The sequence below is a fragment of the Augochlora pura genome, chromosome 3, assembly GCF_028453695.1.
Source record: "Augochlora pura isolate Apur16 chromosome 3, APUR_v2.2.1, whole genome shotgun sequence".
Classification (NCBI taxonomy): domain Eukaryota; kingdom Metazoa; phylum Arthropoda; class Insecta; order Hymenoptera; family Halictidae; genus Augochlora; species Augochlora pura.
The window spans coordinates 31,195,448-31,217,181 of record NC_135774.1 but is presented as its reverse complement, the minus strand read 5'-3'; the positions used below and the strand labels follow the sequence as shown (position 1 = coordinate 31,217,181).

At 47.7% G+C, this 21,734-nt stretch overlaps 3 protein-coding genes across 8 annotated transcripts in view; all 3 read left to right on the top strand.

Annotated features, from left to right (window-relative positions):
* LOC144467749 (FHF complex subunit HOOK interacting protein 2A) overlaps positions 1-3,339 on the top strand; it is a 5,853-nt gene extending 2,514 nt beyond the window's left edge. Inside the window, exons 2-6 of the mRNA XM_078176679.1 lie at positions 5-964; positions 1,027-1,477; positions 1,568-1,931; positions 2,228-2,728; positions 2,981-3,339. Of these exons, the coding sequence (XP_078032805.1) occupies positions 5-964; positions 1,027-1,477; positions 1,568-1,931; positions 2,228-2,728; positions 2,981-3,080 (2,376 nt within the window). The 3' untranslated portion in view covers positions 3,081-3,339. The remainder of the gene's footprint in view (positions 1-4; positions 965-1,026; positions 1,478-1,567; positions 1,932-2,227; positions 2,729-2,980) is intronic.
* A 213-nt stretch (positions 3,340-3,552) lies between these two features.
* Positions 3,553-5,378, top strand: LOC144467548 (DALR anticodon-binding domain-containing protein 3). 3 transcript variants are annotated; one of them, XM_078176403.1, is made up of 6 exons: positions 3,553-3,690; positions 3,769-3,873; positions 3,954-4,587; positions 4,664-4,797; positions 4,879-5,046; positions 5,128-5,378. In XM_078176403.1, exons 1-6 carry the CDS (start codon positions 3,598-3,600, stop codon positions 5,245-5,247), a joined length of 1,254 nt encoding a protein of 417 aa, XP_078032529.1. In that variant the 5' UTR covers positions 3,553-3,597; the 3' UTR covers positions 5,248-5,378. The 3 variants fall into 3 exon arrangements, with proteins under 3 accessions (XP_078032529.1, XP_078032530.1, XP_078032528.1); XM_078176404.1 differs by having other exon boundaries at positions 3,555-3,658; positions 3,741-3,873; XM_078176402.1 differs by having other exon boundaries at positions 3,598-3,873.
* A 1,207-nt stretch (positions 5,379-6,585) lies between these two features.
* Positions 6,586-21,734, top strand: part of LOC144468035 (max dimerization protein 1-like) — a 122,303-nt gene continuing 107,154 nt past the window's right edge. For 2 of the 4 annotated variants that reach the window (XM_078177155.1, XM_078177158.1), the window contains exons 1-4: positions 6,586-6,717; positions 8,624-9,848; positions 17,988-18,081; positions 19,674-19,703. In XM_078177155.1, the coding sequence (XP_078033281.1) occupies positions 9,794-9,848; positions 17,988-18,081; positions 19,674-19,703 (179 nt within the window). In that variant the 5' untranslated portion in view covers positions 6,586-6,717; positions 8,624-9,793. The other 2 variants (XM_078177156.1, XM_078177157.1) reach the window with 2 other exon arrangements.

Sequence of the window (21,734 nt, the reverse complement as noted above, 5' to 3'; positions counted from 1 at the left end):
GCCGATACAAACCACCGGTATACCGAGGCACTTGGACAGGTTGCTGGAGATCCTGCTCGATGAGGAAAAGGAGGAAAATGAGCCGGGCCCGTGTTTGGAGTACCTGTTGCAGCACAAGCTGCTGGACCTGTTGGCCACCTTGGCCAGCGCGGAGACTCCCCCAGGGATGAGAATGGTCTGCCTGGTGTTCCTCAGGAAGCTGCTGGGGAGATCAAAATACCCCTTGTTGCACCACACCTCGATCTACGGGCCGGTGCAACGGTTGATCACCCTCTGCACCGGCAGCACACCGTCCCCCATGGAAGCCGAGGAAGTCCAGTTCCTTCTGACCCTCTGCTTCCTGGTCTGCAAATACCCCCACGTCACCAACATCATAAACGACGCGCCGAACGTCCAGAAACAGACCATTTCCGCAAGGAGGAACTCCGAGCGAATCGAGGTTGAGAAGGTCACCTACATACCGGCCAAGAAGAGGAACAGCTTCAACCTCCTGTTCGAGCCTCTCGACACTCAAGCTGTGACTTTGATAAACCCGAATTTGTTCCACTCGGAGAACGAGAGGAGGCGATACCCTGGGAGCTGTAGACCCGCGGGCAAGTCCGCCGCGGCAAATGGAACCTCTAGTCAGTCGAACGAGTCGGTGTCCTCGACGGAACAGGAGAACGTCTCCGAATCCTCGAGTCCTGCCACGCCGAAACCTATCGCCGAGTCTATCTCGAGAGTCAGGCCGCGGACCTCCGAGAGCCAGGATTACGAGACCCCGCAGAAGACCGAGGACACGGCTCTGATGAACGAGATAGACGCACATTTGCAGAACTTGAGAGACCTCAGGCTGGACGCCGAGTTTGGTAGCTACGAGGACCCAGGCTGCGCGGACAGCGATCGGGAGCTGGCGGACCCGAAGACGCCGCAGAAGTCTAAATGCCTTCTATTAGATGCCTTGTTGAGTTACATAAATACTGCGGTAAGCGGCGAACGTTGTTTCGCCATTAGTTCTCGGCCATTAAGATCGATCGTTTATTGCAGGACAATACCGTGAGGATAAGAGCCTGCGAGGGGATAATGGTTCTAGCGTCCTTGGACGACCCATCGTTCGCCCAGATGATTGCCAACAGCGATTTAATAACCTTGATACCAAGCAGATTGGAGAGCCTTTTCAACGCCATTCCGGCGCACGTAGACCCGAACGAGATCGACGGAGTGGACGTTACGTGGGGTCTGGACTCTCCGATCTGGACGAAGGAGAAAAAGTTCTCCGGATGCAGACAGGTCGCCGCGTTCTTCATGTGGTTCGACTACTGCAACCAACTGGTCCGGGAAGCTTACCCGAACGTTGCGGACGCGCTAGCGAAGAGCATCAAAGTGAACTTCTTCGAGAAGATCGTGACACCGGCCTTAGCCGAGCATCACGTCGTTCTGATCACCGCACTGGTCACCAAGTGCCTCAAGGAGCTAACCTGCGCTGCTCTATGCACGGGTCTGTACTTATAAGTTCTCGCAAGTTTCGTGATTTATACCGACAAAATGATTCGCGAGCATTCGAGTAAAACGGTAACGCTTGTTTCAGAGATAAGCTACTGGCTAGTCGGTCAAGATCGCGGCCCAGAAATTCCGAACGTGTGGACGTCACCTGTGCTGCACAGACTGATAGACAACTGTTTCACGGACAGCGACGATCTAACGCTGGAAACGTTGAAGCTGTTCGAGGAAATGATCGAGAAGAGAAACGACCATATACTGCACTGTCTCGTTCTGGTTTACCTGTTGACCAGAGGCTATTACGATAACACCGCTGCGGACAGCGCGATCGCGTCCTGGAGCGACGAGGAAGACGAACGAGAAAGAGAGAAGAAGGGATCGTTGGATCTGTCCTACGAGCAGAGCCATAGTCGGACGTTGGCGCCGAGCAACATTCACAGAATTGTGAACTGGTAAAGTTTTCGATCGAGCGACTCTGTTTCCGAGAAGATGGTAGAACGATTCTGTAAAACGCATCCGTAAATGCCGGTCTTGAATTTATGCTGTATTATAAGCTCTCGTTTGGCAGGCCACTCTCGAGGGCGCTGCGTTTCTATTTCACGTTTTGTATTACCAGAGGTAACTCGTGCGCGTTCAAGGCGTTCAGAACCGATCTATCTTCTCTATCTCGCGCCGAGTCTGTAATCTAATTCTGAACAGACCAATGGGAGTACAACAGCGATTCAGTATCAAACACTTCTGTTTGCAGCTTCCTGTCCCTGATTCCGCGCTATCTGCAGACGGACACGGACGTGAATAATTACGAACGGTACATGAGCGATTTGGAGAGGCAGTATTCGACGGTGTTATCGGACTGCTCGCTGATGGCGTGGCCATTGGAAGCGGTAACCGTCGACGATTCCGCGAGCTCCGACTCCAGACCGGAAGCGGACCATTGTTCGGTGCGGTTCTACATGGGCCCATTCATGGCCATGCTGTTCGAGAAGGTGGCCAATATACCGCGGCAGAAGTACGAGGTCAATCTCCAACTGACCGTGGTGATCTCGAGGCTGGCGTTATTACCTCATCCGTACCTGCATGAATTTTTACTGAACCCGCTGCTACCGTTGGCACCCGGCACAAAAAACTTGTTCACTTGCTTGCAAAAAGTCGTCAAGCAGCTCGTGAACGAGGTACCAAAGACACCGGATCACAAGCAGATACTGAAGGACACCAGGGAACGTCTCCTGGAGGAATGCACCCATGATGGGTGCGTGGCGAGCCATTCAGATGATTCCAAGGGGTGCTTGCAACCAAATCTTGCTCTTTGTCGTAAACATTGCATATTGTTGTATAAAACTTGGTTCATTGGCAATGCTAGGCACACGTTGCTTCCTGGAGCTAACAGAACCACGACAAGAATATGGAGCAGGATTTGGAGTTTCGAGTATCCCATCAAGTCTATCATTACCCTTGCGGCTATATTTTTCTATGCTAAAATAACTCTTTATTTTGATCGTAGGGTCAAGGAGAACATTTTGTTCGAGAGTGTGATCGTCACGGAAGAATTCTGCAAAGAACTCGCTGCGATAGCTTACGTTAAGTATCATCATTCTATGTGATATGAAATATCAAAGATGTAAAGTCTAGAATATTATTTATGTATGTATTTACGGCCAAGTATTTTACTTAACGATCGATCGTTACTCTAGATACGCTTAATTAGAAAAGTTGTTTGTTCCCTTTGTTTTCGCGATAACTTTGTAAGATACGTGAACGTATTTATAAGTATAGCAAACGAATATATTAAATGTTAACTATTTGCAAACACTTATTTGCACGGTATACGTTCTGACTCTAATAAAGAAGCCATTGGAAATTGTTGTGCGCTTGATCGATTTATTGTTTATGTATATTGTTAGAAAGTCAGAAGCTCCTTGTACGTGTATGTCTCGTGTAAAATTTATTGAATGTGATGTATAAAAAAACACTGGAATAAAATTTCACAAATTTTCTATCGTAATTAAAATAATTACCGGATTGCAAGGACACCTCCTCATGGTTGTGCACTGTGAGCTCATTTTGGAGCAAGTACAGTCTTGGTTCATATTGGAGTGCTTGGGCTTTATAGTGTTTTAAATGGAGAATACATCTGTTTGCATAGAGACACTAATCAATAGTATCACGTTGTATTTAACTGGTAATGATTGTACAAATAGTTCAGTCATTAAAGTAAGCAATGACAGTTTGTCAACAAATGGTGAATTGTATTTTTTACCTAGCCTAAAAGTATGGAGGAGTGTGTTCCAGGGTAAAGATTCATGCGATGGAAAGTGCAGAACAGTTTTGCAACATTTCTTGCACATGCACAATAAGCAAGTGGATGATAAAACTGATACAGACATTGCAAACGAGGTAATATTAGACAGAAAATGTGTTTTATAAAACAGCCAAACATAACCTAGTTTTGACAGAACACACGTCTTTCTTTTCAGGTCTTATCCTTATTAATATCATCAAGTGAAAGCTGGACCATAAAAATTGAAAAATATTTTTTGGAGAAGGAAAGGATCTGTTTGTTCTTGCAACGTGTTCCTATTCTACAAAACTCTATTAGGACTGTTATTGAACGGAAACATGACTATGGAAGAAGATCACCAGTTAAAAAAATCTGTAGTTTAAGGATTCAGCAGGATAAAGAATCTGAACTAACAACAGCAAGATTGAACTTGATACAAATTGTTACCAAGAACATCTTGGATCTTCATGGCAGTAAAGTATGCAAAGAGAATGCTGATCTTAAAATTGTATTTACCAGTAAATCGCAAGGAAAAATGGAGGACGATTCTGAGAAGTGTGTATGCGGTGTAGTGAAGAATTTGAAATCAAATGGTAAAGAGACACTGTTAACATACCAGGAATATGTAGAAAATAAGATAAAAGAATTGAAAGTACTAAATGATCAGAGGAATTCTGAAATGTATGAGAAAGATGCAGGGGCTGATGACCAGTTCCTTGAGAATCTTGCTAAAGCGACAACCACATTTGAACTATTGTCTATAAAACCAAGTCGTGCTGTTTTTATTGGACACAATTCTGCAGCAGACAAAAGTACTACAAATACAAAAGGTCCTGGAACTTTGAGATATAATATGCATTCATCAAAAGTTCTGAGCAAACATTCTTCATCGTTATCAGTTTTTAGGTGCCCCCTTTGTGTTATATAATGCTACAAGAATTGCTGCTATTATTGATAAATATAATGACAAACGATTGTCAGGAGAATATCCTGATTTGCCAGACATCTGTGATGTGAACTTTTCTTTATTGGACCAAGAGGTATTCTATTTAAGAATTTTTCATCTATTGATTGGAGTAATGATACTAAGAGGTATTAATTTATGAAATTTATTATTGCAGGAAGAATGGGAACTTGTGTACAACTTTATTATCGGCTACCAAGATATCATAAAGGACTGCATAAAATATGAACCTGTGTTCCAAACCAATCCCCAAATTCTATGTATATTTTTATCTAGAATGTGTCAAAAATTTAGTGTATATTATCGCAGAATTAGAATTTTAACTGTTAGTTTCATTGTTCATTATTACTAGAGATAGTTTAATATCACTATGTGTTCAATAATGGATATTAATATTCTGTTCTAGGAAGCATATGATCATTTGATTCCAACAATGACTGCAAGATTATACATGCTGCATGCATTGCAAATTGTAATCCAAAATGCTCTTGCATTAATGGATATAGTTCCTGTGTCACGAATGTAATAGAATAATTGTAAATAATTGATTTTAAATATCAAGTGGATGTTGCTGAGAAGTCAACATCAAAACAACATAAATGCCGTTTTTATGTATATTTTTCTGAAAAAAAAGAAATAAAAATCGCAAGAAATAGAACACAAGCCTGCGATAAAATATTTAATAACCCTTTTTGTATAAAGAAATTATAGTTTAGGTTATTTATGATTTACATTTGTTTGTCAACAAATTAATTAAAAAAATTGTATGCATTGTTATGACGCGTGTTCCAATAGTAAAAATGAACATTTGTCGTAAACTGCTATTGTTAATATTTGTAGTGCCCGTAAAAAAAATGTGGACCACAATATGGTACCGTCGGTACCAATTTCTTCGGATACGTTGTTCAAGCCACGAAAATAATTGTCAATGACGATTTTCCTTATTGCCACGGTACACGTTTACATAATTTATGAACGGCGACGCTTTGTTTTGCAAGAAAAAGTAAAATTACCAAAAAACAGTAGAAATTTCGTGCAACTCTCCGATTCTTTCGAAGCTTTGTATACAATCACGGTTTTTCTAAAAATTCCACTAACCTTTGACGTAACCGCTGTACATACACGTTTATTTGCTGGTCCAGGATGCCTCGATATGTACTTTTCGCACTCACGATTTGCAAAATCATCAAATTTCTTGGAATCAACGTCGGAAATTCGTTGAATTCAAACACGATGCAGCATAGACGATGTGCGTACCGTGGATTCAGAAGTACCAATTGAAAAAGTATGGGGGACGGTAAGTGGGATAGAGAAGATGGCGCGATAATATGAATTTTCAAATCTGCCTTTCTTTAACCACTCGAGATAAGAAGCTGTCAATCGATATTCCGGATCTTTCGCAACGGATTTCATAAAGATATCGACGCGCATTGTTCATTGGACTCGTAGAAAGACGAACGGACTATGAACATTCGCGGAGGCGGATTCTACAGGATGTCAAGGTAGATCCCGCGGATAGAACCGCGATACGCGAAGGCAATTAAGCGTACCGTTTCGACGAAGAGTTTCGGAAATATATGAAGTTCGTCGAGTTTTCTGCCTTGTACAGGACGAAGGGGTTACACAGTCCAGGAATATCATGCATCGAAAGCACACGCACGATAGCGTGCAAGAGAGCGAGGCGAGGAACACGGCCAGCTGTTTGTTTTGTTTTCGGGCATGAAATTCACGTGACACCACCGGTGCTGGTGGCGGCTCATACGGCAGCCCCGTGAAACGAACGTTGATTGGCGGAGGCAGTGCACTCGCGCACCGCTCGGCCAATCGGCTCGCCCGTAAGAAACGACGCCTGATGCTTCGACGGTGCAGAGACGTTTGACATCGATAAATGCGTGAGAGTGCTCGCGAAGTGCGGAGGTATCAGGCTGTCGCTCGCTCGTCGGCTTGTCGTAGTCGTCGTCGTCGTCGTCGGGGGCTCGTAGGCTCGTCGTCGTCGGTCAGTACGAGCCTTCTTTCCTTTGTTCCAACTGGTTACCCCTTTTTCTACCCGCGAAAACCTGTGCGGGAGTAGTGTTAGGCAGTGTCGATCTACAGTGACCCGTCTTTCTTTACGCCGTCGCTCAGCTGCGCCTACTTTCGTGTGTGAGCGAACGTATCCGGCGTGCCAAATGTCACTAGGTGGACGATAGGGTCGAAATACACTCCGGTCCTCCTACGTCATCCACGCGCACGTTCGCGTTCGTCGGTGCATGTACACAAGAGAGGAGAGCTACCAGAGAACCACAATAGAACGGAAAACGTTGTCGGAAGCGTGCATAAATATTTTCTCGCGTACGCGACACACATTCTCGTAACCCTTTTTAGATTGATTTCGCGAATTGCGTGTCGTTTCTCTCGCTCGCTCGCTCCGTTCTTCTCTCACTGTCTCATTCTCGGTGTCTAACTCCCTCTTTCTCGGGTTCTCTCTCTCTCTTTCTCTCTCCGTCGGTCTCTCGCTCTCTGTGGTACTGTATCCGCGGAACGTTCCACGCACAGCTAACGTGTGTGCACCGAGCGTGTTGCAGTTGTTTTCTCGTATGGGAAACGCACTCCGATATACCGCCGATCGCTCACGAGCATTTTCACTGGCGTCGCGCGCGCGTGTGCGTGGGCGTGTTTGTGCGGTGTGACGTGCATGTGTACTTAAAATCGCGCTCGCAGTCCGGTCGCGAGAACGGAATCAAGGGAGCGCCTTTCTGTATTCCCATCGTGGACGGGGAACCCAGTACAAAGAGCAGCCTGCACACGATCGGCCGCGTACAATACGAGTTTCTAGAAGATTTGCCGCGCGCGTACTCTTCTGTCCGTGAACAACGTACGTTTTCTCTGACGAGCAAATTGCGGTTTTATTGGCGAACGACTTTATGTGTCGCTTCGCGCGCGCGTGTGCGTGCGTGCATTGGTGCGCGCGTGTGTACCCGCTCCGTCCAGTTGCTACCGCGAGTACAGTACACAGCGATGCCGTGGTGCGTTTGTCGGGTATCGTTGACCTCGGAACAAGTTGACCGAGTTTAAAAAAATAACAGCAGCGGTAGCAGTAGCAGTAGTAGCGTTAACCCGGGCGGTAGAAAGAAACCCGATTCGAAAGAAAATTCATTCACGTAGCAATATGCAGACGACGGTTCGTTCGGGTCTCTCGTGACGCTTTATTTGTAGGATCGTACTGATTCACGCGACATTCGAATCCGGATCGGTCACGAGAAAGATTCGATTACCGTCGGTCGCGATAGCTCGCGTGGCAGTTTGAAATATCGCGTCGGCTAGACCCGTTCTCTCTCCTGTGTTCCTCGGTGCACGGCACTCCGGTAAGATCTACGCGTTCAAGGTCGCTGCACAAAACAAGTAGCCGGCACGTAAAGTGGTCGCATGCACATGCACGGTGCACACCGTCCGCGATACTTGCGTTTCTGACCAGAAAATAATAGTTCGCCGACGGCGCACGAGTTAAACCGGCCGTCGATCGAGGTCAGGTTCTATTTCGCGTACGTTCCCTCGTCCACGATAAATTACCGGCGACACGCGTAATCTCGACCCCTTCGATTCGCCTAGTGACTTCGCTATAGTACCTCTTTCCAATTGTACCGTTCGCGCTAGTTCACGCGCGCGCGCGCGCTCTCTCTCTCTCTCTCTCTTTCTCTCTCACTCCTTTCTTTCTATTTTCTCTCTTTTTTTTTGCAAGCCCCTCTCTTTTTTCGCCGGCCATCTGGCTTTCTCTCTCTTACGGATCGCGAAACACGCTTCCCGTTCGCTCGCACGCGACTCCCTGTTAGGAAGAGTAGAGCACAGCGGGTGCGTCGTATTCTCGCCTCGTATTCGGCCCCGTACGAAATATCCTTTCACGTGCTTTCGATGTGCTCCTACAGTGAATGTTGTGAAACGAAGGTGAAGAAAGAAGAACCGACGAAGTCAGACTGAAAGCTAGAGGAACGGGAACAGAGAGGGGAGAGACAGAGAGACAGACACAAGGAACGAGAAGGGAAGAAGGTAGACCAAGAAGAAGCATAAGAAGAATAAGAAGAAGAACAAGACGAAGAAGAAGGGTAACAACACACAAGTGGAAACGTCGTCGCAGAGACAAAAGGGAAGAAGAGACGAGAAGTGGAGACCGCACATAAACAGAGACGGGTGGCGCGCGCGGTCTCGCACACGTACACACGCACACGCAGAGACAGAGAGACGGACACCGGAACACGGGCACGGGTGGAAACCGGCGAAAGGAGAGAAGAAGCTCGAGCAGCTCGTAAGGGACATACGCGAACGAGATACAGACGAGAAAGTTGTTGAACTTGGCGAACAGGCGGCAGAGAGGAAGGAAAAAGGAGGAGACGCGCGTATCGAGAAACAGGAGCGAGGAATCGAGAGGAAAGAAACAAACAAACAAAAAACGACGGTTCTTGATGTCTATCGCGGTTGGAGAGGCCTGGCCGTCGATTTGCCGTCCGCGGATCTAGTGCCCGTTTGAAATCGGGCTACAGCCAGCCTCTCTTTCTCTCTCCCTCTCCCTCTAACTCTCTCTCCCTCTCTCGCGCGTGCGTGTGTGTGTGCTTGTGGGGCTCGGTGTGCGCGAGCGCGCGCTCACGTACGAACGTCCGTGCATTTGGATCTCTCTCTCTCTCTCCCTCTCTGTGTGTGCGTGAGTGTGTTGTTGTTACGTACACCTCTGGGCGAACGCAGCCAGCGAGGCGCGCGGACGGACGAGAAAAGGAGGAAGAGGTGGCGGAGGAAGAGGAGGAGGAGAAGGAGAAGAGGCGGTTGAAACAGGCGGCCAGAGAGAAAAGTTCGAGAAGCGGCGGCACCGCCAACCAGCAGTAACAACAACAACAACAACAACAATAACATAACGACAGAGACAGTGACAGCGACGCGTTGCAGCAGCAGGCAGCAGCACCGCGGTGAATACGGGCCGGTTCGTGCGCGTTTCTGAACATTTGTCGCGTTGTGCGTCGGCCGCCGCGCGCGGTGTTAGTGTCGGGGGATCCTTGGGAAAGAGGTAGTGAACCAAAGCCGCCAGAATTACGCCAAACCGGGGAAATATGAGCATTGCTGCCCTACTACAGGCCGCTGAGTACATTGAACGACGGGAAAGAGGTATGTACCGCCCCCGAAACGGCCGCCGACGGCTGACAAATTTCAGCTTCTTTTTCTCTTGTTTCGCCTCTCTCTTTTTCTCTCTCTCTCTTCTACTCCCTCCCTCCCTCTCTCGCGCCCCCTTTTTATTTTCCACCCTACTCGAGAGAACGTTGTCGAGCTCTCCGGCCGACGGACCGGCCCCGTCCGCATGTGTGTAGGTGCGCGCGGGCGCGCCGCTCCGCACGGCTCCGCGCCGTGTCATTGGCACATGGCAACGAACGTGCGTGTGCCGTCGCTGGATCGCGGAACGCGACCTTTGTTATTACGCCTTTCCACGGTTCGTTTATTCGCGATTTTCGTTTCCTTCGTTTCTGGGTCCGTCGGATTCTGTCTGCCGGCTGTGTCACGCGACGGCGGCCGCTCGAGGGTTACGCGAGCAGTCCCGGAGACTTTGCGAAACGCCTTGCTCCCCGGCCACCTTGACGGGACATTTCGGTGCGTCCGTGTGACCTTCGTCGATAATACGTTCCGGTGACGTAATGCGGCGTACGCCGCGCGCGGCCACGTATCGCTGCACGCCCGTTTTCGAGCCACGCCGGTAAACATCGGCAAATATATGCGTCTGTTGTTTTTTCCAGCGCGCCGCGTTGCGTGTCGTTGTGCTGTGTAGGTCGACTCGCCTTGTGCATAATACGTGTGCATCGGTGCGCGAGAAGCGTTAACGATGATCTCATTTTATCACTCCACTTATAATATCGCTTGCTGCGCCGTACCCGAGGCTCCTCCGCTCCCTCCGGCCACCACCACCGTGTATGCGTGCTGAATCGCGCGTTATCTCGTTCCGCTTTGTTCCTCCTTCGTTTTTCATTTCGCGGACCGGCCGTCGCGATCGTTTCTCTATTTGTCCTCCGGCCGCCGTCCGAGAGCTTGCCACGTGCGCGCGCAACCCCCACAAAAATTCGAACGTTAATGGCATTTTAATCGAGCCGGCCATTATACGGAATATTCGTGTAAACACTTGGCCGATTAGATTTCCCGTAAACAGGCTCCGCTCCGGTTCGATTCGTTTCCTCGAACTCGCAGGAACGTTTGCTGCAACAATAAACTACTGTTTCCACCCGCTGTATCCGTGTTTTTAATACCATAGTTTCGATTCCGTTTTCTACTATGTTTTTTTCCGAACGGAAGCGAATTATCTCCAAGCACAGAACTTTTAATAATTTTTATAGACATATGAAATATACTATTGATCATGCTATCGATGCGTCGTTTCATAAAATGAAACTAAAGATATATTTGTTACGATGGGTTGCGCTGTTAAAGCAATTAGCTGGCTCTATCGTAGCTCGCTTGTACAATTAGGCGAAATGTGTCACCGAAGCATTATGGAAAGAATGGTATTGACTCAAGTAAATGGGGGTTTCGTTAGAATTCGTACCCTGAGTCGGCGGTTCAACAGTACTGGAACAAATGAATGCGGATAATGTGAGTCACTCCTATGCAAATCATGATATTCAATTCTTCATAATCTCATGGACTTTCTACACTGTCACGAGACCCGTACGACGATGTTTCCAGTGTGCACGTTTATGTTCGCCAAAGCGGTTTTTTGTTTCTGCTAAAATTGCAGAACGTCGAAAACAAGCGGTTGTCTCTTTCTACGTTTCAATCGTCCTTTTTGACTCGGCTTTGTAAACGTGGGAGGCTGTTCCTAAATATTTTAAAACGGTACGAGCTAGCAAACATTTAGTAGCCCCCTTCTTCTCTATGTTAAACAATTGTTTGGAGAATGGAACTACTCTCTATGCCTTGACTCTAAAAAATAAATTTGCATATTAATATGACTCGCAAGAATATCTGCTTTTTTATATTAATGTAGATAAAGTAAAGTAACAAACACATTCCATATCGTTTGGTGACAGCACAACTTATTAAAAAGATAGCCGGCCACGAGACTACTACGTGCATTTTTATCTCGCTTGTTTTTAACACTTTCGATCATTTCCGACGCAGCGTTTTGGAGCACAAATATTCGAGGGCGAATCGGTTCCTTAACCCCTTGCACTATAACGAATCAGACTCGTGACGAATATTACGTACATAATTTAATAAAGATAACTGCCAGTCGTTTCTATTAAATTGAAACAAAACAAAACGATCGATAAAAATCATAGCTGATTTTACATCGTCGATAGGGAGCGTTTCAACAATGGCCAACGAAACTCCTATAAGCCCAATGCGGCGTGATCTCATCGAGCATAACCGGAAGAATCCGCGCGGGTTGCCCTTCCAGTTTCCGTTAGCGTTCGAGCCGAGAATCGCGATTCGTGACACACAAATAAGGGAACCACGTTGGATCACAATAAACGCGCGTCGCTTTGCATTTTTTTCGGGTTACTGCGTTTCGCTTTCGAATAGCTACTGCTCGAGATTTTACGGTGCCGTAATTCTTCTTTCCTGTTTCGTTTAAGATCCGCGTATTCCCGGGTCGGGGGAACCGTGCGCTCTCTCGCTCATGCTCGCTCGTGTTCGCTTCTGCTCGCGCACGCTCTCTCCCTCTCTTTCTCTCTTTCTCTTTAGCGTCCGTTCTCGCTCGCTCCGCGTCACGTACACACGTTCGACCGAACACCCCGAGAACGGCTTCTTTGTTTCTCTCTCCTCTCCCTCCATTACGCGGATCGATCTCTCCTCGTGGTTTAAGCTCGCATCACGCGACCGAGAGGGATGTTTCGTGTGCCCGTTGAACGAGCACGGACCCAACCCGTCCGACCGAGCCCCAGAAAAGGAGCTTTCCGCGTCGGTTTATTGGCCGCTCGTAGAGAGAAGAACCGCTTCTCCACCGCGGCAGGGGGGAATCACGGCGAATCGTCGATCGAACATTAACTGTTATTGCCCGAAGATACCCGAGATAAGGCTGTTACGTTATATTAATTGGCCTATTTGGCACCGGGCTCCCTCAAAAACGCTTCCGAGCGATACGACCGCGCGTAAAAGGAGCGCTTATTAGCGCGGAAGCTGCGACCGCTTATGTAACCTTCAGGAGCCGCGATCACCGACGGGGGCCAAGTCTACTAAATACTTTCGATACTCTCTCGCGCCCGGCTATTCTTATCCTTCCATGATTTTTACTACACGGCAATATGCCTCTATATCGTCGCGAAATTTCCGATTGCCGATATTCTGCCTCCTATAATTCCGCTGCAAATGATCTTAACCCTTTACTGTCGTACGTGGAATTTCTTTTCGTATACTGTAAATTACAGTGATTTTTATTTTATTTCAATTTCATATAGCCGGTTTTTAATTTTTGCACACTTCCAGTTTAGAGTTCCAGGGGTTAAAAAAAAGATACTTTTTAAAGTTTGAAGCCTCTACTATTGCAACCTGCGGTTCATTTTCTTGTAGAAAAAAGGTAGATAATTGAAAATTTCTGAATAGTGTCAGAAAATGTCTATTGCAACCACCATATATTCAATTTGGAAATCTATTTCGTTTTCAATCAAATTAATAAATATATTAATATATTACTACTAACATCTATATAATATTATCTTCTTAACACAAAATAACAATTGTCCAGGCTTTTCACGCATCAGAGTAATTGCAATCGCATTGAAACCGAAGGTTGCACGATTCGCGCTCGTCGAAGGACCGATTCGAAAACTCGTCGAATTTTGTCTGTACCGTTCCCAGAGGTATTCTCAATAGGCTTTAGCTGGCTGATCGCGGGGCTTGATAATCGAGTGTTGAACTACTTCCCCGACCGGCATTAGCAAATTTCGCCGCCGCCGCCGCCGCCGCAACGGAGTTACGCGCCGCGTGTTCGCGATGAATGCATCCCGATGAATTAAATTGTCCGTATGCGCGAGACTTCGAGGAAAGGTCGTGTCGCGCTCGTTGCCGTTGGTACCCTTTCGCTCCCGACGCGACACACCGTCGCTGCGCGGTGAATTGCTCCGTTGACGATTCGGTGGAACGAGTTTTCAATTCTGCATTCATTTGCGCCGCAGCTGGGGTGGCCGGTAAGTTGATCGGAAGAGAGAAAAATTCGTGGAACGGAGGATGAGTCGGGATTCGAGAAATAAGGAGACAGGGGATGGGGAGGGAGGGACGGGGATGTCGCGAACGCGCGCGGAGACACAGAAATCGAGGGGCGAGGACGTTCTCTACGGTCCCTGGAATCGCGACGAATGCTCGAGGAATAGTGGGCGGATCGGGACGGTGGGAGCCGCGGGGAGGGGAGGAGGGATAACAATTGCGAGGCAAGAAGCGCGCAGGCAAATCGCAATTATGCACAGATGCAACGCCGAAGAATCGCGATGCGCGCGAGCGCGAGCGCGAGAACCGTAAGATACGATCGCGGATTGGATAAACGTACGGTGGATAGGAACGGGCCACGCACAGGTGGCGCGTATTGCCGTAAATTCTGCACGTCTAAATCACCGTGCGATTTCTGGTCGGTTTTATAAGACGCGGTACGAAATATGAGGATTCGAGTGAATCGCGAAACACGGGAGTCGTGAGTCACGATGCGCACAGAGACTTCGAATCGTAAATCGAATAGGAAAACGAACGCGGGGTACTTCGCGCGAAAGTTTACAGGATAAAGAGGAGCAAATCGAGAGCATCGCGAACGCTGCGTGTATATTCGAGAGTGTACGTGTACGGCGAAGTCGCAGAAAGATAACGATAAAATCACTGAACAAACGATTACAAGATACGGAAGATTCGCGATGTCGGGGGGACCGAGCGAAAACGGGTTGAACTCCGAGCATTGGAGATTCCGGAGGCGAGGTGTGTCTGGAAATCCGAAAAAACTCGCGCGGGAAACGAATAGAGAGTAAATTGCAAAGTGGGACGGTTGCGTGCGTCGGACGTCGCCTAAAACTCCGCGGATCGCAAGCAAAAGGGTCGCGCATCGCGGACGACGGACAATAATGCATGCAAATCAGAACTAACAAACCACAACAGATGCAAATTGGAAATCACAAACCGCGGTGTATGCAAATCAGGAATCCCGTGGCCACAATGCTCGCGAATCGGAAATCACCGGACAATTGCGCGTGCAAAAAAGACGAGGATTTAAAATAAAGGCATGAGTCAGAGGCGTCACGTGTCACGTATCAATGCATTATCCGTATTACACGCGGGCGAAACCGCACAGAGAACGCAGCTGGAGCGATTTCTCTCTTCCACTTTGAAAGCGCAAAGCTTACCTTTTTCTTTTTTTTTTTTTTGTTTATTTAAAGCTCCCCGAGTCTCCGACGACTTCTTTCAACCCGAAGCGTTCATTCTTCGCTAATTCAGACATCAAATGGTCGGCCGGCGGTAGAAAAACTTCACACGTGCTCCCGCGGCTTAATGAAAGGACACGTAGGTCTAGCGAAAAAGAATTCACGTGACCATTAACGAGCGAACCACGCACGAAATGCGACGGATATTGTGCGCGCGGCGTAGCCTACTCTTATAACACGTGGCTTTTCATTTCCCTTCCGTCGGCCCTCCGAGGAGCCGCTTCTTCGCCCGCCGCTGTTTAATTACCGCAACTTTTCCGATTTTTACCGTGGGACGCGTTGCACGCGTTGCGCGCGGCTCGAATTCCATCGAACGACTCGACGGAGGAATCTTCGCCGCGATGCCAGTGTCGATGGACAACAGCCGAGCGAATAAAATAGAACTGCGTCGAATTACAATGAATTTGATTAATCTCCGCGCGCCTTCGAAGCGCGCGATGATTGGTGTGCCGGCGATAAATCTGCAGTTACGATTTCACCCTACTCGGCAAAAAAAAAAGAGGGAAAAAATCGTGGCTCTTCGGTATTTGGTTACTGTCGACGGTACCATTAATTTCTTCGACCACTTCTACGCTGCGGAAAAATGTTGGACCATTAATCTCCGCCATCTTGCGCCATTTCAGCCGAGCGAAATGCGGGAGATACCGACTCCGGATTATATTGCTGCTTTCTAAAGGAAGGGAAACGGCGGATTGTTAATTAGCGCAGTTAATGATAAAGAATCACGTACATTATTAACTCCTTCCGAGAATTCCCCCGCATTTAGCGATTCCGATCTTTCATCGGAACTGTTACGCGCGCCGCGCCGCGCCGCGCCTCGCCGAGGAGAACAGCTCTAGGCAATAATTTAGCGTCAACGAGGTGAAAAAGGGGGGCAACGGTAAAAAAAAAGAAGAAAAAAGAAAAAGAGGAGAAGAAACAAGATCACTATTCTTTTCGATGCATTGTCGCGACGCGCGCGGTTCCCACGCAGGGCAGACGGGCTTTCTGTTTTGTTCAAATTTTTGGAAATAGCTCTCGCAACCCTGTTCCCCCTTCCTGCGTCTGCCACCCCACCTCTGTTTCTAAAACGAGTTCCATAAGGTACCTCCTCTCTCTCTCTCTCTCTCTCTCTCTCTCTCTCTCTCTCTTATTCTCTACGCGCAAGTTCGGCCCGCTATTCACGACGCGAATTTCTCTTTTGCATGACGCGAGTGCGGCCTTATGGTCATGGCATGCGAGCGAGACGCTTTTCTTCTTTCACGAGGACAGATGGTCGATGTCGCGGGCGCGCGTGTTCTTTTTCACTGGCTGGCATTAGGCCTGTTGTACGATGATGAGGATCGGGAGAACCGTAGGCTCGCCAAAGGAGGCATTTATAATTTACACCACTCGTTATGGTGACTGGCGTTCCCTGTCCCGGTCTCTCGCTTCTGCTCCGGATATCTTTCTGCTTGGTTCTCCTTTTCTCTTGCCACGTGTTTCTTCCTCCTCCACCTCCCCCATCCGTCCTCCTTCTTCCTCGCCGCGTCTCTTTTCCCTTCCACTTATGTAATTTCAGCCGGCCGATCGATGCCGGAAAGCTGGAATTGTCCCGTAGCTACCGGTAATTGCATTTTTCGTCGTTTCTGACGGGAATCGAACTTTTCTGCAAGGGGGCCGCCGTTCCGCACTCGCCTAACTGGATTTCGCGGGGCTACGGAGATTGTTTATTTAGAAGAGAAATGGACGCGGTCGACGCTTCCTCTCCGTAGAAAAATCGCGTCGATCGACTGCACCGTTTTATTTTACCGTTCACACCTCGTTCCCCCCGGACGACGGCTGACTTTGCTCGACAATATAGAAATTCTTTTGCAAATCTGCATCGTTGTCTTCATCGTTCCGACTATTAATAAACGTTTCGTCAAATTACTTTGATAATACGGAATGACGGATTTTCCTATATCGTAGAAAAGGTCTAAAATACGAGGACTGGGGAAAGAATAGTTGGGTCTCCCCTGACCCAGACGCGGCTCGAAAAGCAGTCGATATCTCGGGCGCTCGAGGTCCAATCAATTCCCGTTACAAAATGAACTCGGCTGCGCTATAAAACTGGAAAAAGGGTTTGGGGTAGGGTTTGTCGAAGTGGCTGGTCCGCGGGCGGCCCGGCAGCAGCCGGTCGAATCGGCAAGGGAGCAGTTTAATCGCGCGGCAAGATAAATCAATAAGCCGCGGCGCGCGTTGGTTCGGTAACCGGTGAACAAAGAGATCCGAAAATTCGCGAAAGTCAATGGACTCTCTCGTATCTCTTGGCCGGCGCTCCGGCGCTCCGGCGCGATCGTCGTCGATTCCCCCGGAGCAGGAAGTCTCCCCCTTTTCTCTGTCCGGGCACTCTACATTGTTACGTTCCCGGATTTATTTGACTGGGGATCGGTTACTCGCTCGGACGACCGGCCTCGTTCGCCGGGACGGCGTTAACTGAAATCGTAACATAAATCCCGGTCTTTTCGAGCGCGGATCGTCGAAGCCGGCGCGAAGCGGTGTTTGCGCGGCGCTTTAATGCCGCAGTAAGTTACGCTCGCAAGACAGAACGTGACTTTATTCCGCCACGTCGCCGGCACCGTGTACGCGCTTAACGAGCACGAGTTCGCGAGTCATGTACGCCGCGCGGCGCGGTTTTTTCGCGAGCCTGCTCCTCTTCGCCGTTCCCCGTTCGCCGTTCGCCGTTCGCCGTTCGGTATCCTCGCCACGCGAAATATATATATCGGTTCGATTCTCCTCTCCCTTTTTCTCTCTTTCTCTTACGCTTTTTACATATCTCTCTCTTTCTCTCTTTATATATGTCTATCTCTATATCTCTATCTCGATCTCGCTGTAGCCACTGACGATTGGTTCGTCATTGCAGAAGCTGAACATGGCTACGCTTCGACGATGCCGATGCCCGATGATATGCGGACGGTCACAAAAAGGCCAAAGACGAAAAAATCCCAGGGCAGCAGGTTGGTACCATTTATTCTCATTAAGCGGACTGCGGATTTTTTGCGACGAAAATTAATACGTCGGATGTAAAACGGGCCTGGATGCATGTCATCGTCATTGTTATCGAGTCACTGCGATTATTGTACAGATAAGATGACTTTCCACGCGGCTCGGTCTTCACGTTCGTTTTTCATTCGTATGAAAATCTGCAGTCTAATCGTTGATATAATTAATAGCGTAGTGTTTGAATATTTTTTTTAATCCGGCGAACGAAACTAAGGCATCCCTGTTTGAAATTTTTGAATTTTATGCTCGCAATAAGGTTATGTTCCTGAGCTCAGCTTTTATGTAATTTATACGTTTTTATATATTCCTCTTACGTCTTGTTGCAACAAATATCGATTATCTTATACAATTTTTATAGCCTTCGTACAATTCGAACGTTAACCCTACGGTGATGTCATGTTCGTTTAGTTAACAAAGTTTTAACCTTAGAGTTCACACGAAATTTATTGAAATTTATTTCTTCGTCATCTATAATTTATTTCGTCAAAGTGAAAGAGTTCATAAAAGGTTACTTTCTATTTAAATTCGTTCGGGGCAGAAAATTTAGCCAAAAATCACGCGAGTGATCGAGTCCCAATCGACGCGTTCTTCGCATCTCCGTTTATCAATTTAGAACGCTTTCCATTTGTCGCTTGTTTGCGATATATTATAATTAGACTCGGTCATTGTTGACCGGTGAAAATACTGTCATTGTTATCGCCGGTATTAATCATTTATTATTCCACCTCTCGTGTGCCACGAACACAATTTATGTATTCAGAAGGAGAATTCATTTGTACATTCGCGGCGAATACGCGGGCTTCCGTAATTCTTGAATAATTCGCTCGATTCGAGCCGATTACATGTTCGATGTATCCCGGCGTTCGCTGTTTCGCGGTGCCACGCGGCGGCTCGCGTTGCGCACTTACTTCGTTCCAGTTATTTTCGTTGAATTGTTTTCGGAACGCGGTTTTCGGTTAGAAGAGCGCCGAAAAAAAAAATTCAATAACTTCGTTCCAACTCGATAAATTTTCTGCGCGTTTTACAATACGCCCCCTCCACACTCCCCTCCACACTCCCCCCCCTCCCCATCCTCCTCTCCCCGCTCGCTGTGTTCTACACGTCAGTGGCTTGACAATTCTGCAGCTCAACTGTTGTTTCGGTTACAATTTGACCACTCCCGAACCGATTTGTTTCGCACAGTGGATACGCGGAGCCTGTAAATCGTCCCGCGCGCGCGTATACGGGGAGGAATAAAAAAAAAAAAGAAAATCTGTAGCAGATTACACACAGTTTAAACAATCGGACATTCGTTTAATCGAGCCCGCGCTCTCGCGGCGTCATACATTTGAAATATGGGTTTTCGGAAATGATCCTTTGATGTTGCGTTATCGAACAATCGTTGTTCGGCACGGTCTGAAATAATCTACATTGATCAGCGCTGTTATTCGTGTTCGAATCAAGCTTTTACAACGTTTTACAACGCGTTGTTCACCGTCGAAAATAAAACGATTTCGTCGTTTGAAAAAAAAAGAAAAAGCTAACGAGATCCCTTCTCTTTTCGCAGGACTACTCATAATGAATTGGAGAAAAATAGGTGAGTACACCGATTCATCTTACTCGCGCAGCAGACACGTTCGCGCGGAATTTATTTCCTCGATCGCTCGTTGATCGACTGTCCGGCGAATTCGGGCTGCGATATAAAACTCGAATAAATCACGTCCGCTCGTACAAAGAGCGGAACGATCGGCTGGATACTGTTAATGCAGAAACACGGAGCGTAAGTCATACTTACCTCGCCTCGTCATTTATTACAGGTTTGAAGAAATTTGAAAGTCATATCGTATTCACGTTTTAACGAAAACAATGACGTAGTGAATAAACCAGGCGAAATGACGTTACAAGCAACGCCGACGATGAAGAGACCTTACGACGTGTTAGAAATATTTTCAAAGATAATATCGTTAATCGGTATAGAAATGGGGGAATAAAATCTGTCGAAGAATCCATCGAAAATAAAATAATTTTTTTATAACTTTTTAATTTAATTCTGAAATATTTATATTACAATGAGCGATCGCAGAAAATCGGCACCGTAGCTCTTCGTAATCGCGTTGCCAGTCCCAGACGTCGCGGGGTGGGCGAAGAAGGGGAGGGGGCCCAAAACGGTACAGTTGAAAGCCCATTTAATCGAGGTGACGAGACACGGTCCGCGTCTTCTCTCTATTTTTTTTCGTTCCGTGACAAACGATGGTCCCCGGGGTTAGGCGCTGTGTGTTAAATTGGAAGCAATTTACGGTTATCTCGCGCCGTTGTTCGCAATGTAGAAAGGACCCCGGGGCCGTTAATTAACATGCGTGATACGTGTGATTAGACGGGACCCTTTTATACACCGGGGGGGTCAGGAAAGTTCGAAATGGAGCGGAACAATGGCCGACGAGACGCACGGTGGAACAGGTTTCCAAGGGTGCCTGTACTAACCCCGATTGTCGACGTGATTTATAAGTCGCGACCCGCGCGCGCGCGCGCGCTCGCCCCCCGTTCTTGTCCCTTCTTCGGCCGCATGAAAGAGAAGCGGTTCACTATGATCCCGCGCGCGCGGCTGCGGCGGAGGATTTCGCTGTTCCCAGTCATTCATAACCCCTCTCGGGACAGGATGATGCTGAAAGTCTATTTGTAAGAGACGTCTAAACACGTTGTAATAGATTTCTGCGACTCGAATTCTAAGCGATATTTATGGCCGAATTATTTACAGTAATGTCTGCCTCGTCGTTGAGTTGCTCGCGGAACTGGCTCATCGATTTCGAATCGGACTCCCGCGACGGCTCGTCCAAGGAATATTTCAAACATTAATTTACTGTACGAGGTCGATCGTAAGCTAGTGAATCCTTTCTAAAATAAAAATTGTCCACTTTAGTCGCGGAGAGAATTTATCTTGGAGAGAAAGCAGAACTTCTAAACACCTTTATTAAAGCAATTGGCTTTCGAATATTGAAAAGGGATTGGAAAGAATTAAATTTTTTAAAAAGTATTAATGCCTCTCTCGCACTCAGCGCGTTAATAATTTGAAAATAACGTAATGGTATTCGTTGATTCTTTCGTCGTTTCCAAGCTCATTCCGGTTCGATTAAAACATCCGATTTATTCGCCACGGAATCGAAGTTCCTCTCGCACGAACGATTTCGTCCGAACACCCTTAAGACAGAGAGCCAACCCTCGTCTGACGGACGCCCGGCAGCAAATCCTGCAGCTGGTTCGGACACGAGATTCGGGGATCGGCGGCGGATCGTGTGAGAGACTTCGCCGCGGATCGGTATCGTCTCGGATTAGAACCGAGGATTGCGCGGGCGGGGCGCGGCGGGGGAACGAGTTGGCCAGCACCGAGAGGGAAATCAAAGGGAGCAAACATTCGGAACAGGCGAAGTTGCCGGACAAAGAGGAAGGAACAGTTTAAGGGAATACCGTCCATTAGTCGAATCGTGCCATCCCGCTCGAAAATCCGCGATGGCGTCCGTCGTTGCACAACGGTGTCGGCGTTGAGCCGGGCGCGCGCGTCTTCCGAGGGAATTTGGATCGGCGAGCATCGATTCGGATCAAAGGGAACATTTGACGCTGTAATTCGGCGTGG

Coding starts and splice junctions, on each gene's coding strand:
- LOC144467548 (XM_078176402.1), top strand. CDS start 3,598: ATGGAGAATACATCTGTTTGCATAGAGACACTAATCAATAGTATCACG. Junction 3,874..3,953: donor ATACAGACATTGCAAACGAG/GTAATATTAGAC, acceptor CTTTCTTTTCAG/GTCTTATCCTTATTAATATC. Junction 4,588..4,663: donor AAGTACTACAAATACAAAAG/GTCCTGGAACTT, acceptor ATCAGTTTTTAG/GTGCCCCCTTTGTGTTATAT.